The 18,160-nt window shown below is 41.9% G+C and overlaps 1 protein-coding gene across 1 annotated transcript in view; it reads right to left on the minus strand.

Annotated features, from left to right (window-relative positions):
• LOC141005566 (matrix metalloproteinase-17-like) overlaps positions 1 to 18,160 on the minus strand; it is a 92,137-nt gene that overhangs the window by 12,910 nt on the left and 61,067 nt on the right. The window contains exons 4-6 of the mRNA XM_073477434.1: positions 15,257 to 15,543; positions 1,261 to 1,437; positions 497 to 599 (exon numbers count right to left, since the gene is read on the minus strand). Of these exons, the coding sequence (XP_073333535.1) occupies positions 497 to 599; positions 1,261 to 1,437; positions 15,257 to 15,543 (567 nt within the window). The remainder of the gene's footprint in view (positions 1 to 496; positions 600 to 1,260; positions 1,438 to 15,256; positions 15,544 to 18,160) is intronic.

Raw genomic sequence — 18,160 nt, forward strand, 5'->3', positions numbered from 1 at the left:
CACAATTATATCAGTAACAGCTAGACAAAAGGCAGTTTAAAATCAAGTCAAAGTAACACAGCTGAACAGGACAGGTTGTGTCGATGAAGGAGTCCTTGAGTGCTACTGACAGGGCTGCTGGGGTTTGTCTCGCAGAAAAAGATTGGGAATCCAGTCCTAGCGGTTCTGCACTGCAGTATTTAGGGCCAGTTAGTAAGTCTTTTCACTTTTACCTGCCTGTCTATGTTCATCTATAGGAGACATTTATTACAGCTTCTGCTGCACCATCTGCACCGAGGCAGTGGATAGACAGCTGGACAGAACAGTGGCCTGAGGGAGCATTAAAAAGAAAGAACCACAAGTGTGTGTGTGTTTTCAGAGGGCCAGAAAAGTAGAGAAAGAAAATTGGAGAGAATGAACAATGTTGTTGTACAGGGTGAAGTGAATTATTTCAGATATTTGAAAATGAGCATAGTTCTCTGTGTTGCACTAGACAGACATCAGATTGTCTACTCACAGGAGCGTGGATCTGTTTTCAGGAAGGTCGAGCAGGACTGGAGGTTCAGCCGTCTGGGAGGGGTTGCCTGGTCTGTTTGTGTGGGACACTGAGTCTCTGACACCTGAGTGGAATATGTGATAAAAGATCAAACAAACACACAAAAGACAAGGCAATTCATTTTAGTCGCTTTGCTGCTTTATTTGTTTTATATCAATGTCAACTTGATTCCAATGAGTTTTTGAACTCAGTTAACTTTTGAAGTCTGTCAGCGAAACAAACACTTCAAAGACGTTTGAACTTGGGATCAGCAAAGTTGTGTGAGGGTACCTTTTGTCTATTTTCTGTTATTCCAATTAAACACATAATCTATTAACTGAACAGTAGACATTCTGCTGTTTTCCTTTCATTGTACCAACACAGCATTAAAAGCATACTCTCTGTTTTGTCTTAGTGTCTGCGCGCTTTCTAATTCAGTTCGATTCATCTCCCTTCCTTACAGCACCGTCCATCAGCATTCTTTCCTGCACTTTAGTCTCGTCTTCGGGATCATTAGTCTCTCCCACCGCACACTGCTGCTCTCTTTTATCAGTGAGTAGTGTGATAAGGTCATATGCCATAAAGAGCTCCAATTAACTCAATGCATGTTTTCATTAATCAATAAACTTGTTCTACAAAGCTCATCAATTACTTGCTCTCCCTCTGTCCTACACGCACACACACACACACACACACACACACACACACACACACACACACACACACTGAACAGTAGATGGCCTTACCATATAGCTGCCAGACGCGGACCTTGTCTTCATAGGGCAGGTCGTATTTCAGAGGGTCTCCTACAGGACCCTGGTAGTACGGTCTCATGATGGACTCTATGGCTGAGGTGTGGACCAGGCCGATGGCGTGACCGAACTCATGGACTGCGACCGCAAACAGATCCATCCCATGAGAGTCTGAAGACACAGAGTGAGAGAGATAGAGAGAGAATCATTAATGGTACCAATTTTAAAAACAAGATGAAGTGAAAGTTGCTGTTTAAGTCTTTTTATCACATTTGTCTTGCTCCATATCTCATCTGTACGCCAGTATCAGGCCCAACAGTGGCAAAATAGCCATTTTGTAGGTATTTTTAATGGTATTTTAGAGTTTGTAACTTTCTGGAAAAGCATTAAAAATGTTTTATGACTCATCCTGCAAGCAAATTTAATTTTCACTTATGTGACAATTTCTTTCTTGTGATTATACAGTGACAACTTTTGCAAAAAAAGCTGCCATGTTCATGTTGTTATTTCAGTCTAAACATTTGACATTTACATACATGATAATAAAATGTATGTTAAGTACGTGAAATATTTCTAGTTTAGAAGCACATAATAAATGCATAGCTGAGATGATGAGGCTTCAGCTAGGTTTAACCATATTTTGATGCATCAAGATATAAATAGTGGTTAGAAGAATAGACTGTAGGCCTTGGCGGAGGTCTGTGCTCTCCAAGTACCCTTTTAGTTAGTTTTCTATCATAGTTGATCATTGCTAAAAATTAAAGTCAAATAAACTCTTTTTGTCACGCACTTGCATTTCTAATATTGCATGTTTGACCTGGAACTGGAATAAAACTCTCCAGTTCTGCACACAGCATATCTTTTCTTTCCAACGATATTTTCTGTCCAGCCTAGTAATAAATTATAAGAAAACTGAAAACTCAAAAGCTTAGAGCAGCTCCTCTTTCCTCACTCTCAACATTTCAAAATGACTCTGCAAACTTTTGGGTCGTCAGAAGAAACAGTGGATGTAGAAAAAAGAGGTGCAGAGGTACTAAAGCAAAGACAGCATTAGTACCTTTTATAAGTCATCCATTACTTTAAGTTTAACTGCTGCCATCTCAGCTTACATAGCTTACCTTGCTGCTTAAAGTTTGTGACTTTTGTGGAACCAACACAACCCCTGTTTGCATGTTTATCCCTTTCATGAGTGAACTCTATACATCGCAAGTTAAGAGGCATGACAGGCAGCTCTGGTGGCTGTGAGTGCTGTTAGGCATGTGGTGTAGTGAGATAACTATGGTAATACTGCCTGAGCCCCTGGGCTGCCAATCAAAAGTCAAGTGCGGAAAGACACCTAAAGAGACTGCAGGCTATTAAAGCACATTTCCCTCGATGTTCAACTAAAAAAGAAAAGGCAAAGCCTCCAAAAACTCCTTGTCTGGCTCTGCTAAGCAAGACAAAACCTGGGGTTTAGAGATTCAGATTTGCAAAAATGTGAGTGCTAGCGTGTCGAACCAAGCTAGCTTACAGTTCCTTGGTGGCTAAGCTGAAGACTGTATTTTGTTAACCTTATGTTGGCCTCGGCTTGGGAACATCTCAGCGCTGTGCTCTGTCAAAAGACAAAGGACAATTGGAGACATGCACTTGTGCTTGCAGCACCTGGGATGTTCAGAAGCCAAATGCCAACTCTAATCTACAGGAGCACATGGTGCAGAGAGGAAAGGTGGATAAAGGCAGGGATCGAGGGGGAGAGAACAGGGATTCAGAACAAAGTAGGTACCATGTCATCGTATTTACAGTCCATCAGAGGCTGACGGAAAAAATCATAATGCCCGCGGACAAAGTCAGAGCTGAGAGATTTGGGTGGATGAGCAAAGACTCATTGAGTTAGACACTCGTGGCAGAAAGACAGAGAGCAGGAAGGAGAGAAAGAGAGCCATAGAGTACAGGCAGGAACAAAATGATACGGATGAACGTTAGAGGGCATGAGGAGCAGCATATATCCAACTGTTTTCAGAGTTTCATAAGATATTGTATTAAAAATCTCATTACTCTGATGCACATATAATATAATATATTAAGGGGAATGTCTACCTTGGATAGAGCATGATGTATCCAGAATGCTACCAACATAGCCTGCAGCGTTGAGTTAAAAGTTTAATAAGGATGGCGTACCATACGGTGGATGGAAAGAAGCAGGAGCACAACTTGCCGAAGGCTATCCTTTTCATTTGATGTGAATCCTTGTAGTATAATGACCTTGCAATACCGTGTGCCGTAATAAATCTAGGATATTTCTACTGAGATACTTGAGGTACACAATTGTTTTTACTATTTAATGCAAGTCAAACTATGTTAAAAACGTTGGGATTAAACAGCACAGTCACAGTCAGTTTGTTCATTGTAGGTAAAATTAACAGAGGATGACGATAAATTCCAGCAGTCCGCCTTGCAGTTTAAATCACAAGCGTGGGAATATATTGGAATTGAAAAGGTGGCATGGGAAAGTGATTTATAAATCATTAAACCTGAGACAAACATTGATTCTAAGAGTTTAATATCATGAAAATGGCGGCCCGGCCTCGTCCTCGACTGTGAAAGCAGCAGCAAAGGAGGAAGTCAGGCGAAGTCATATTAAGAGCAAGAAGTCCACGGTTGGGTCAAGTAAACACAGGTCAAAGTCAACGTTGAGTTATTTTAACTTCTGACTAATTCAGGTAGTTACGTCACATAGTTATGTAACTGAAGTGACGTATGTAACTAATGTACGTTCATTACTGAAGTTACATAAGGATGATAGTTATTTTAACCCAAACCATGACGTTTTCCTAAACCTAAGCAAGTAGTTTTCTAGTCTAAACATAGCAGTTTTAGTTCCTAAAGCCAACCAAAGTACACGGTCCAGTACGCCCGTCACTGCAACTTGCAACGGTCATGTTGTTTTGGGAACGGTTATAGATGATGTTTTGAGAGTCCCTGGCACTCAACCTATTCAGTCTTTTAGGTGTGAAGATGTGTTGGAAAATGGTCAAGGATAAACATTTAAGGGTCTCAATTTTATGCACAAATTGTTCAAGCAGAACAATTGTTGTGATGAGACCAAAATAATTCATGAGTTCCATAAAAATCCACTCGGGCAATATCTGCAGCCACAGTTGACATACATATTTTGTTCTTGCATTTTTTACCCTTAGAGTGAGGATGTCATTACTCTTACCATATACACTGGATTATTGCAAGTACAGCGAAGGCTCAGTTTTATTCCATGCTCCAGTACAGCTCAGACTTTATTCGCTAAAACTCAAATAAGCTGATGCTGATATAACTTCTTCCCTGGGGGAATGAACTTGAATTCTTGGAAAATTAGACCTCTGCACTTTGAATTATTTGAGTTTATTGAGCTCCATTTCGGCTCCAATAAGTGAAACTAAAATAGAAGACAGATCCTTAAGTTATGCAGTTATGGAACCTTACATTTGATGAATGCTGATCAAAATATGTACTAAAGTGGAACGTTTTATATATGAAAAATAAAGCTGTAGGTACTTTATTATGGAAAAACTATATAATATTTATGAATTACCTCTTTAGCTTTAGTTATATCTTTAGCATCCCTCTTCTACAATTCCTTGTTACTTATCCCTCTGGGATGTCGACAGATAATCCTTAATGCCAATGTATTGGTCAGCCTCTGCTATTGAATGTAACATTCCCTTTTAAGCTAGTCGGTATGTGGCCAAGGAAAAGTGGATACAAAGAGCTATTATGTCATGTCAGAAATTAATTGAGAGGAATTTAAGTCTGCATCGGCTTCTTTTGTGAATATTTAATGTGTTAAATTAGGAAAGTTGGCTGCTATAGAAAAAAGATCCTTCATTCCACTGAACAGACTGGATGGCTGCTGTACAAAACAGGAGATGTAGGACTGGCACATCAATGGTCCAAATTTAATTAAGACATTTTCAGTTTGCAACAATGAGCAACAATCAACATGCAGGCACATCTGGCTCAAAACCATCAATGGGTAAACAACGAGGCAGAACAAAGGATGCAACCTGTTGCTTTTTCTGACCAACAGACTCAATTCAACACATCAAATGAAGACAAAATAATGTTTCCAGTGAAAAAACTCTGGTGGTCCAGTATTATGAATAGGTAACCAGAATTCACCAAAACTATCTCAATATGAAGTTACAATTGCAACATGTGAAGTCCTCTCTCCAACCCAACGTGGAGGCAGAGGTGATCATGTGCAAACGACCCTTCCTGGCGCATGTCTCTCATAACTGCGCTCGCTAAAGCCCTCAGCTAGGCTCAGTCTGCCGCTGAAAATGGATGAAGCAGGTCCCAAGAAGAAGAAAAACGCTTTCAGAGTTCACTCTGTTTGGTGCCTTGCCTGATATCAGACAGGACTGTCAAAGTGTTACACTGTTTCCACATTCATATTCAGAATCAGTCAACCAACGGAGTGGGCGGATTCAAACGTCTGGACCCAGGCTATACGAGACCTTCCCCTTTATTGACATTTGCCTCATGTCTCACTTCCCTGTCTTGCCTCCACTCCGCAGACTGAAGTCATGCATAATTTTATCCTTCCTCTTCTTTTTATGGTCTTTTTGGCAGTGATGTTGACTTTTGATCACTTTTTAGACATTTTGTATGTTTTTTAAATCTGTTTTACTGAGCACTATGAATGTAAGATGAGTTAAAAGTAATTTTACTTTCACATCCTTGTATTTACTCTATTAATCTGCAGTGTACAACTAATCTGTGTCAGAATCGTAGGAGCTGCATGGAGTAGGTATTTTTTTGCAATGTAACTGGAAAAATAGGGTGATAATAGGCTTAAATGTCAGACTGAAAAAAACACCACACAGCTTCAGAGTTACACAGTTAATTGGGTAGCTATTATCCTGTCCAGTGCATTATAATGAAAGAGAAGATTTGAAATTTTCCAATTAGCAAGGACCTTGGCCTAGAGGTAAGTCCCAAATTGCTCAAGGCATTTCAGTTCCAAAGCAAGAGTATGAGAAAGATAGCAAGAGCAATATCTTGTTTTAATAGCATACCAATAACATTTTCTCGAGCATACTATCTGTTTCTGAAATCACATAAACTTTAATTCTGTTCTAAAAGAATGCCGCAAAATCAAAGGCAGCAGTATACAGTGCAGGGTTGTTTTTATTAGCATTGATTGACCATAAGAAACAGAGCACAGCCGGGGAAAATGAGGCAGGTGCCTGATTTAAAAATGAAAAAGTCTGATGTGTTTTATTTGATGTACATTTCCTTTATTGCAGTGAGTGAAAGATGTAACCTTGAATCTGAGAACAGCGGACTGTTACGACCAGCTCGTAGGCCGCAACAAAGGAGGAGATGTGCACAAAGCAGTTGCAAACAAACCACAATTTATTAAAGTAAATTACTTAACCATATGGGTGTGGAAGTCAGTATCAGGAGTGTAGGTGAGTGTGTGGGTGTTATGATCAATGTGTGGTGCATGTTGTTAGTGCAAAATAAGGCAACGCAAAGAAAGACAAGACCAGCACGCTGGTCTGGTGCTGAGTGGAGGGAGCAGAGCAGAGAGATCTTGCGTCTGGGAAGGCGGGGTTAAATAGGCCTAACTGGGAGCGCTGGCCAGGTGCTCCCTGTCAACCTAATGACACAACTGCTTCGGACCTGCAAACAAGCAAACAAACAAACCAACAGTGCACTGTACACAGAACCCAGGCCTGGGGCCGTCACACCCCCCCCCATAAAGTCAGGGTCCCCAAAGGGAACCCTGGCTCCCAAACTGCCAAGCTCTATACTTATCAATAGCTACATTCATTCTAACCTAATAATAATAATAATAATAATAATAATAATAATAATAATAATAATAATAATAATAATAATAATAATAACAACAATAACAACAACAAGATAGAAACAAACCCCTCACCGCTTATGTCCCTCACAAACTTCAGTTCTCCCACTACCATATTCATGAGGCGTTGAAAGGTTGCTGGTGCATTCCGCAAACCAAAGGGCATTACAGTATATGCATACAAACCAGTGGGCGTAATAAACGCAGCAATCTCCCTCGCTCTCTCTGACAACGGGACCTGCCAGTACCCTTTTAGTAGGTCAAACTTGCTAACATATTTAGCGGACCCCACCTGATCAATACAGTCCTCCATCCTAGGGAGCGGGAAAGCATCCGGCTTTGTCACATTGTTAACCTTACGGAAGTCTGAGCAAAACCGCGGCGTGTTATCGGACTTAGGCACCAAAAGACAAGGAGACGCCCAGCTAGAAGAAGACGGCTGTGAAATGCCATTATGAAGCATATACTTGACTTCAGCGTCAAGGTACTTGCGTTTCTCCGGATGGACACGATAAAACCTCTGCTTTATGGGTTTACAATCCCCAACATCTATATCATGCTCCACCAAATGTGTACGAGTAGGTGTATCACCAAAAAGACCTGGATACCTCCTTATCAAGTCAGCTAATTGACCACGCTTCGACACATCCACATGACACAGCAAACCATCCAGATTCTGCAAAGACTCGGAGTTCTTCAGACGACCACACAGTACAGCTTCATCAGGACCCGGTAAGTCATCTTCCTCTTGCCCTGCCACAGCATGAGGAGACACCGACACACACATACAAACAGGGTGGGCACCAGACACCTGCGCTTTCTGCTCCATTAACTGCGATGCACGAGTGTAGTACGATTTTAACAAGTTAACATGACAGAGCTGAGTAGGTGACCTGCGATCGGGAGTAGTTATCACATAGTTCTGATCTGAGACCTTCTTCACCACTGAATATGGGCCAGAAAACTTAGCCTGAAATGGAGAGGTAACAATAGGCAAAAGAGCAAGCACCTGATCCCCAGGGAGGAAAACACGATTCTCTACCTGGCGATCATAAAGTTTTTTCATCTTGCCCTGCGCAGACGTCAACTTACTCTTGGCCACCTCCTGGGCCTTATACAGTCTGTATCTAAATCCATTTACATAGTCAATAAGGTTTTGGGGTGGTTGTACTTCCTTCCAGCTATCCTGCAAAAGCGCTAAAGGACCCCTGACAGTATGGCCAAACACAAGGTCGTTAGGGCTGAATCCGGTACTCTCCTGGACCACCTCTCTAGCAGACAACAACAACCATGGCAAACCGGCTTCCCAATCTCCGTCCATTTGAATGCAATATGCGCGCAACATGGATTTGAGCGTTTGGTGGAACCGCTCTAAAGCCCCTTGGCTCTGCGCATGGTAAGCAGATGCCTGATTGTGACTGATACGTAGCTGTTTTAAGATCTGTGCAAATAAATGAGATGAAAAATTTGACCCCTGATCAGACTGAATGATTCTGGGAACTCCGAAGATGGAAAAAAACTGTGATAACGCACGCACCACAGACCTGGCCGTTATTGTGCGCAACGGGTAAGCTGCTGGATACCGTGTGCTCTGACACATCACTGTTAACAGGTAAATTGCACCCGACCTAGACTGAGGCAACGGGCCTACACAGTCAATAATAAGATGTTCAAAAGGCTGACTTATGGCTGGTATCGGACACAGTGGAACGGGCTTCAGGTTCTGATTAGGCTTGCTGGTTAGCTGACATGTATGACATGATTTTATATACTCAGCAACGTCTCTCTTCATCCGCGGCCAAAAGAAATACCTTAGGATGCGGTCGTACGTCTTCCTGACGCCCAGGTGACCAGACTCATCGTGGGAAATCTGCAACACCACAGTACGAAACCTAAATGGCACCACGACTTGATAAATCGGTTCACCCACAAAATGTTCGCTCTGGGGCACCCACTTTCTCATCAAGACCTCATTCTTGATGAAATAACATTGAGTGTTATTTTTTACCTCACCAGAAGGCCGCACCATGTCCAGCAAACTCTTGAGAGAACTGTCAGCACGCTGCTCCGACACCAACTCACTGTGAGAAACAGACCAAGGAACATTAGAACATATGACATCATGTTGTTGTGAAGTGTCATCCTTTTCAGAAAAATCTGTCTCAACCAACTGCGCACGTTTCATCGCGCGCGTGACAGCACATGCCCTGAACACCTCAGGAAAATCCGTTACATTTTTATCAGGCTCACTGGTGACCAGAGGCGCTGAAACAACGATAGCAGGAGGAGGAACATCGGCCCACACCCGACTTCCTGCTACATCATTACCCAAAATCATTGTCACGCCATCCACGGGCAGAGCTGGGCGCACAGCCACCGCCACCTCACCCTGAAACAACCCACAGGACAACATAATTTTATGCTGAGGCACCTGCAGAACCTGCAGCCCAATCCCGAGCACCGGTATAAAAGCACCTGTGTAGGACTCCTGTGAAAAAGGTAGAGCTGATTCCACAATGAATGAGTCAAAAGCAGCTGTGTCACGCAATATCTTAATCTTCACCGTTTCATCACTTCCTACCAAGGAAACACACCCATCACTGATGAAAGGCAAATAAGACTGCAGATCTGAACTAACCACCTGCGGTTTTAACCCACTTAAAGGCTCCAACGCCCGGTCAGGAACAGGCCCAACACACATTGCCGGCTTGGGATAACTCGCTCCCGTTGTACTCTTGGTTTTAAAAGCATAACAGTCTCTTTTCCAGTGTCCTCGCTTGTGACAATAATTACAAATTTTGTCAGCCTCCCGAGAACCACGCTCATTTCTCTGATCCATCCCAACATTTCTCACTGGGCGACTAGACCATGCACCTACAGTTGAGTGATTCTCCCTATGTGCACCACCACCACGCGCCCCCGGATACCAAGTATCCCCACCATGAGTCAACAGATAGTCATCGGCCAGTGCGGCGGCTTCAGCTGCCGTCTTAACCTTACGCTCACTGATGTACGTTGCAATGCGCCCCGGCACAGAATTTTTAAACTGCTCCAAAATCATGAGATCCCGCAGACCATCAAACGACTCAGCCTCAGCTGCAGTACACCAACGATCAAACTGAGTGGACAACTCACGAGCAAACTCTAAATGAGACCTATCGCCTCTTCTCCAACCCCGAAACCGTTGGCGATAAGCTTCAGGAACCCGCTCATACACTTTGAGAACAGCCGATTTCACTACATCATATTTGACACTGTCCCTGCTACTGAGACAAGAATACGCCTCCTGCGCTTTGCCGGTTAACACACACTGCAACATCAGCGTATAAGTGGACTCAGACCATCCGCGAGCCTCAGCGAGACGCTCAAACAGTGAGAAAAAAGTTTCCGGGTCTCTTTCATTGAATTTAGGAACCAGCTTCAAATCACACAAATCAGACCTCACCGGGGTGCCACCCGGACCGGAAGGACCGTGAGCAAGCACATCATCCACCGCAACTTTCCCTTCTCTAACTAAGACCATTTTCTGCCTTTCCAGATCAATCTTCGCCTGCTCCGTTTCCTGCCTCACCTTTTCAACTAACAGCACTTTCTCCAGCTCAACGCTCTGTCGCACTCTTTCTACAGCGACTTCTTTCTCAGTCTCTAGCTTCATCCGCAACAATAGCAACTCTTTCTGCTGCGCAAAAGACAGCCCGTCACCAGGACCCTCTACTACCGGCGGAGGCACGCCCTCAGTGCCTGCGGAGACGGACACAGCCTCTCCCGCACCCAACACGTTCATTTTCAATAACTTGAACTTCAAATTTGCCTTCACTGTCTCTTTCACCCGTTTATCACCAACATCAACATTGTAATGGCCAGCTATTTTAACCAACTGATCCTTCGTGTACTCATCCAGCAACGCTTCAGCTGGCGCCTGCACGAATGATTCAACAACTTCATCCATTTTAACGAACACAAGAGAATGCAAAGTGACGGGACTCACCCAGTGTCGACAGGCCGACGTAGCCTTCAACGGAGCTTCCCCGCTAACTACCTAGCCAGAAGCTATCTACATAACTCCTCCCTAGTCTTCATGAGGCGTAGCGGCGGGTATTTATGCACTATGAGCCCGCTGGTTCGGAGAGGCGACCAGAAACTGGCAACCCCACCAAAACCACGGATGTGCTCCCGAGCAGTTTTAGGGAAAAGGGACCAGGGAGCTCTAACCGCCGTACCCCAACACTACCAGCCCCCCCGACGACACCCAAAGGGGAGACGCCGCTAAAACCTACAAGGGGAAACACTCCTTCAACTCACACACATACAGGTGGACCGACACTTACCTTCTCATGCCTCCGTCAACGTTCACAACCCGAGACAGCGAACGACAACAAAACCCCGTCTCTTCAACACCAAGGAGACGAGTTGCACAGGTGCACCAACTTAACTACAAAGGCACATCTCCCAGAGCGCAATCAAACTCACCATATAAGGGCGAACTACGTTACCGGCGACCAGGGAATCCTCACCATGACGTCACCTTCGCACGAAAGCCCAACCCCCCGATTAAGGGCTTTCCTCAGGCACAGCCACTTACCCCGGGCGAACGTGTGCTCTCACACAAACAAAAGCGCTCCAACCAAACTTACTCAAAAAAAAGAGGAACAAGCACTAAATCACACAAAAAGAATAAACCGACCTTCAAAGCGGACGAGCCCCCAATTTGTTACGACCAGCTCGTAGGCCGCAACAAAGGAGGAGATGTGCACAAAGCAGTTGCAAACAAACCACAATTTATTAAAGTAAATTACTTAACCATATGGGTGTGGAAGTCAGTATCAGGAGTGTAGGTGAGTGTGTGGGTGTTATGATCAATGTGTGGTGCATGTTGTTAGTGCAAAATAAGGCAACGCAAAGAAAGACAAGACCAGCACGCTGGTCTGGTGCTGAGTGGAGGGAGCAGAGCAGAGAGATCTTGCGTCTGGGAAGGCGGGGTTAAATAGGCCTAACTGGGAGCGCTGGCCAGGTGCTCCCTGTCAACCTAATGACACAACTGCTTCGGACCTGCAAACAAGCAAACAAACAAACCAACAGTGCACTGTACACAGAACCCAGGCCTGGGGCCGTCACACGGACAAAGTGGGATGATTCACAGCCGGCATCGTTTCACCCTCGCTCACAGTGAAGGCTTCCTCTATTAGACCGCCACCACTGCTTTAATGCGAATTCATGGCTGGAAACATAATTCTTCACACAGAGAGTTTACTTTGTTTTATGTTGTTTAAATCATTGTTAATCATTATGTTTTTCATTTCAGAGAGAAATAGATTCGGGTCATTAAGACATGAACAGACCCCTCAGCCCTCCCTCCGTCACTGCCCTGCTCCCATTAACCAAACCCAGATCTATGCAGATGATTCTGTAAACTATTACACCATCATGCCATCATGTTCTGCCAATGCTCCCGCCTGCTGTGAGGTCTAATTGGAGCAGATTGAGTTGCTGTAACATATGGCTCACAGCTTTAATGGGGCAACAGCAAAGAATGGAGATGAACACAAGTCCTGGCTGCATCACAGAGTCACTGGCTGGTACAGTCAACATCATGTACACCCATCCTACACCCCTGCTACAAGAGTTACATTGTATCTCTAGGGAGTAGGGAGGGCAGCATAGTGGGCCTGTGACCCCAGGGAGCCTATTTGTCAGTGTGAGGTTTTAGCCACAATGTATTTACACACATACAATAAGCATAATTTTTCTTGACATGGAAAGTGCAGGAAAAAAAGCCTTATCAGTACTGGAAGAAGTATTCAGATTCTCTATATAAAGGAAAAGTTTGACATTTCTGGATAACATGCTTATAAACATTCACACTCACATATTGGTTATTATGTGCAAGCAGCTGGTTAACATAGCTTAGCAAAAAGACTTGCTCCAACTTCATATACAACTCACTAAATAAAACACGGTAATCAGTTTGTTTAAACCATACAAAAAGGCAGATTTTGCAGGCTGTCCTCATCAGAAAAAGGACCATATACTGTAGGTTGACTGCAACTTATTACGACCCATATTTATGTTTCTTGTTCTGTATCGAAGTCTAGCGGCCTTAGAGAGCCACTGAGAGGAGGAACTCAATAACTACATAAAGTCACAGTCCTTTACAAAGAAATCCACAGTCCAGCAGCATTAAACAACTGAAATTGTCCACAGGCTTGTGTAGGCCACAGAAAGAGAAGGGGAAGGTCTCTAACTCTACAGACATGAGAGTGGTATCAATCTTCTTATCTACCTCTCAGACATAAAAGCAATTAAGTGTTTTTCCAAAAAAAATTCTTAAAACTTTTCCTAAAAGCAGGACTACTACACTTTTAAATTACTACATTATTAGTTGAAGTCCTATGTTTAAAAATATTTCTGCAAAGAAAGCAAAGAAATAATAAGAGCAGAATAAATGCGTGTAGTAAAAGTAAAAGTTAGTGTGCAAATTGTATTGTACCATATTATATATATATATATTTTTTTACAGAAGCTGTATTTAATGTTGCAGTTATTGTTATTATATGTTTTGTGTTAAACGTTCAGCTGTCACTACAGCTGTTTCTCTCTGAAATGTAGAGTACAAAAGTGCAATAAAATGGAAATACTCAAATTGAGTTCAAGTACTTTCCAACAGTACAGCATTTGAGTAAATTAACCTTCCCCTGTTGCACCTCACTATATAGAAAAGCTGATATTTCTGCACAACACAGTGTGTCCACAACCCTGGAAATCTCATCAATCAGTCTTTGTGTCCAAATCACTCTCTTATCGATTTGTCATCGGAGCAGCTGTTCGTCGACATCAGAGATTATACTGTTGCTTCCACGTCTGGAAGAGACATTTTCCTGTCATCTTTTCATTGCCAAAAATCAAAGCAAACATTTTGCTGCAGTAAGCAAATTGCTTGATTCACTTTAAATATAGTGCTTTTGTCTTGTTTTTTCTTCTCTTCCTAATTATCTGTCAAGACATTTAAAACACTCAGTTACTGTGGAAATCCCATGGCATATTTAACAATCAAGCAGGTTCTTTATAAGTGAACAGTACACTTAATTTTCTTTTGTTCATGACTAAAAACAAGAAATCATGGGTATCGGTGGCACATTAGATCGTTTATGGCAGATGAAGGAAATACAAAGACGCTTTTAATGCCTCCTAATGAGCTTGTTTTAATGATCACCATTGCTTAAATCACTACTCTGAATCCTGCATTTGAAGCCATTGTATGTTATATTCATAGTTCTAACATATTAAATATTAATTATAGAATCTGGAACATGAACAAAGGGTAGAAGCACAGCTTGGCTCCAAAATCCAGTCAGCGCTCTAGTTTTGAATAAGTCTTCGTGAGTGTGGAAGTTTTCAGGCTCTTTTTCAGTTTTCTAGATACTGACTGTTTCAGTCTCCTCATTTTATACTGATCTGGGAGTCTCTAAGAAATGTTCCCCAGACTATTATTCCATACCTACTCTCCCTCGCCATTCTTCCATCTTAGTAAACGCCGCCCAATCCCCAGAATAAAATGTTGGCAGTTAATGTTTCTGCAAACCACTGATAGTTAACATTCGTACGTGTACACAACACATATTGACTTTTTTACAATACCTGCCACATCAAGTTCACATTACATTTCTATGACCTGACTTTCATATCGTGAGGTGGAGGGAATAGTGGTGGACTTAAAGGCGAGGATGCTGCCAAGCCAGTGACCACTGTTAGAGCCTTTCAACATTTGTGAGTGTGAAACCACTGGATATTTGCGAGAAGGGACCACCGCAATTCAACATTTTTAAGCTGGCCATCACTGGATATTTTAAGGAAGACCTCGTGACAATCTCCAACTGTGTTTGTGGCAACCAAAACAGGTATTTTAAGCCAAAACATGATCTTTTCCTGACCGTGTGGTTTTTGTGCCCAAATGTAATGAGACCATAAGCTTAAGATTACATAAGCACATAACATAAATTTGAAAATTTAACCTAAAGAAATGTAAAATTGCAAGTTTCAACATATCCCTTGGTTGCAGAAACATACATAACCAACATTTATTCTGCCGATTCTGTTGCATAATAAAGTGCAAGTGTACAACACTTGAGCGAAGACGCTCACCTGGTGATCTGAAGGTCCAGGCCTCGTCATCATCAAAGTGCGTATCCCCAGCTGTGAACCTCTCACCGGGGAAAAACGCGTGCGCCACGGTGCCCCCTGGCCCATCAAAGGGATATCCGTCATTGTGGTCGGCCTTAGTGAAGTCGATTTGAATGTCTGCATCACTTCCTGCCACCTCGTGGAAGTTAAGTGGTGCGATGTCACTCCAGACCTTCAAGGCGTAGTACATCAGGGCTCGAACAGTGTCCCTGCCCAGTAAGGCCGAATCCTTAGGAAACGTCCTCACTCTGAGAGAAGAGACAAGGGGAGGAAGAGGAGAAAGAATGAAAAGAAGTTTATCCAGTGCCAGAATTTCACTCTCAGGTAAGTTGTGTTCATCTCCTCAAATAGCCCTACAGCAGTTTTCAGTAAATTCACCTCCCTGAATAGAAACCATTTTACACCTACCCTGAGGAAAAAATGCCCTCTCTACCCACCACACATTTGAAGGAACATGCCTATCCTAACACCCTTTGGGTTGCGCTGTCCATCCCTTTAATGAAAAAATAAACTGTGATAAATGTATAAAAGCATCTTTAATCCTCACACTCGATCTTTAAACTGCCATGTTTAGCTAACAAAATACTTTTTACCCTGTCTGATCATATCTTTTATGATTCATAACAATATTATTTATCTTTTTTATTTATTGAGACTTTGGTGCCCTTTTGTAGTTGTGAATTAGAAAAGGGACAAAGTTAAAATAGCCTGTTTTTTTGCCATCCATATAGGTGGCTCTTTCTGTATAGTTTTTAGTGCAGCTTTGACATAATTTAGTAACAGTTTGCCTTGAAAATTGACTCAGACTCAGTGAAGCAGTTTCTAACTGGAATAAATTACTGCTTCTATGAGGAATTTTCTCTTCAGAAAAAAAACAACTAATACAGTGTGTTGGAGCCATGTGAGTGTTAAATGAGGTGAACAATTTAGCAGATTGGAAGTCTGTTGGTTCCAGTTTTCACATTTAGCCAAAAGGCACATTTTTATTTGCTGTCCCTGGGCAGGTTGATGTTAAACATCTAGGTTAATGTAATACATGTCCAGAGATATTTTGGTGAGAAATGTTTTAACAATGAATACATAGTGTTTGGATTGTTTAGATTAAACCTAAACAGGTGTGATCTACATAAATGGGTTCATAGAACAAATATAAACATGTTATCTGTGTCAGAGCCAAAGCAGAAACTAAAAGACATCCATGGGCTTTAAAACATTTCCTTCGTTGATGCAAACATTAATTTGCTGCCATGGGAAAGCAGACTGTATATGGATGACCAATTCTGCAGAAATAAAATGCATTAAGAAATGAAAAATAAGTTTCATTAACTTGATAGGGGAGTCAATTTGAGTAATTTGGGTAAAAAAAAAAAAACATTTAAAAAATAAAAATCTAATAAGTAAATAACCAGGGGAATTAAATCAAAGTTTAATAAATACAGAAGCAAATTAAAACAGAAATATTAATCAAATATCAAATGATTTATTATTGAGTCATTTATTTATTTATTTATTTTTGATTTTTGCAGTTTCAGTCCTCCACAGTAGAGAGGCATTTTAACAAAGCTCTATTATATCTCACATCTTTTTTCCTCCCCAGGGTTAAATTACTCCAGATTTTCATGGTTATGCAGATGACACCACAGATGGAAAGGTGAGGTTATGCATGTCCCAAACACAGGGGTCATTCCATTATAACATATCATAGTTCACAGCTGCCAACACAAATTAACAACTTTTCTTAACATATCCTATGAAGTGGACACTACCTCCGGCAAAATATTGTACTGTATGTTCCAGGTCAGCAGCTACCTGCAGCAGAACTTCATGGAAAAAAGACACTGCTTTATGGGACTCTTCAAGCTCTACAGACAAAATAAAAAAAATATATCCACTGATTTTGTAAGCTGTGTTTAGACCTCTTTGTTCACCAATCTTAAAGCCTTAATCCTGATGACCCGCGGGTATTTTATTATTCTTTTTTCAAGAAATGATAATGTCTGACTCACAACAACTTTTGCCACCAGCTACATTTCAGACCTTTGATCCCCACATGAGCCCTGGCAGCAGCTGTTCTGATGACTTGGCTTGTAGCTGAGCTTGACCGGACCTTTGCTGTCAATGTCAAACTTGTCAACACCTGCCAGAGGAGCTCCCACCACGAGAGCTCTTTAGTCCTTTAACTAATCTCTCAAGGCACACTTATACAAGTTCACACACTTAATGCAAGATCTGTTGTTTTCACCACTGATTCTGTTTTTTCTTATTCATCGCTGCTTCCTTTTAATCCACTCATTGATGTATTCATCTATACATTTATAACTACAGACAGACACTTATTCTTCTCTCCCTTAGTACTCTTGATTTTTCTCTGTAGAATTTTTGTCCTTTTTATTTAATCTCTTCTATATTTCCTTGTCTCACCTTGCGAGGCCATATGATGCATATGATTGATTTCCTTTAGCGGCCCAATCCTTGTAAGTGTTGTTTACATAAGCTAAACAATCTACCTCAGAGACGATAGGTCCTTGAACAACCAAATATGCCGATTTGTTTGTTTTCAGTGAATATTTCTCTTTGGTGTTCCTCTCAAATAATAATGAAAACAAATTAAACTGTTTGTTTGAATTGTGGATCATTACAATTAAGCTATGTTTTTCACCATTTGGTTCCACAAGGTCGCTGTTATATTCCATTTGATCTCTGAATATCTGAATAACTTTACTGTTTTAGTTAGGAATATTTCAGTTACAATACCAATTTTGCTTGGATATAAAAGAAATTCTGAGCGAACTAATACTGTAAGCTGTACGAGGAACCCTCTAAACCTCTCATTTATACCAGCTGCGACAAATGTTTTCATCTTGA

This window comes from Pagrus major, chromosome 12 (genome assembly GCF_040436345.1).
Source record: "Pagrus major chromosome 12, Pma_NU_1.0".
In the NCBI taxonomy this organism is placed as follows: Eukaryota; Metazoa; Chordata; class Actinopteri; order Spariformes; family Sparidae; genus Pagrus; species Pagrus major.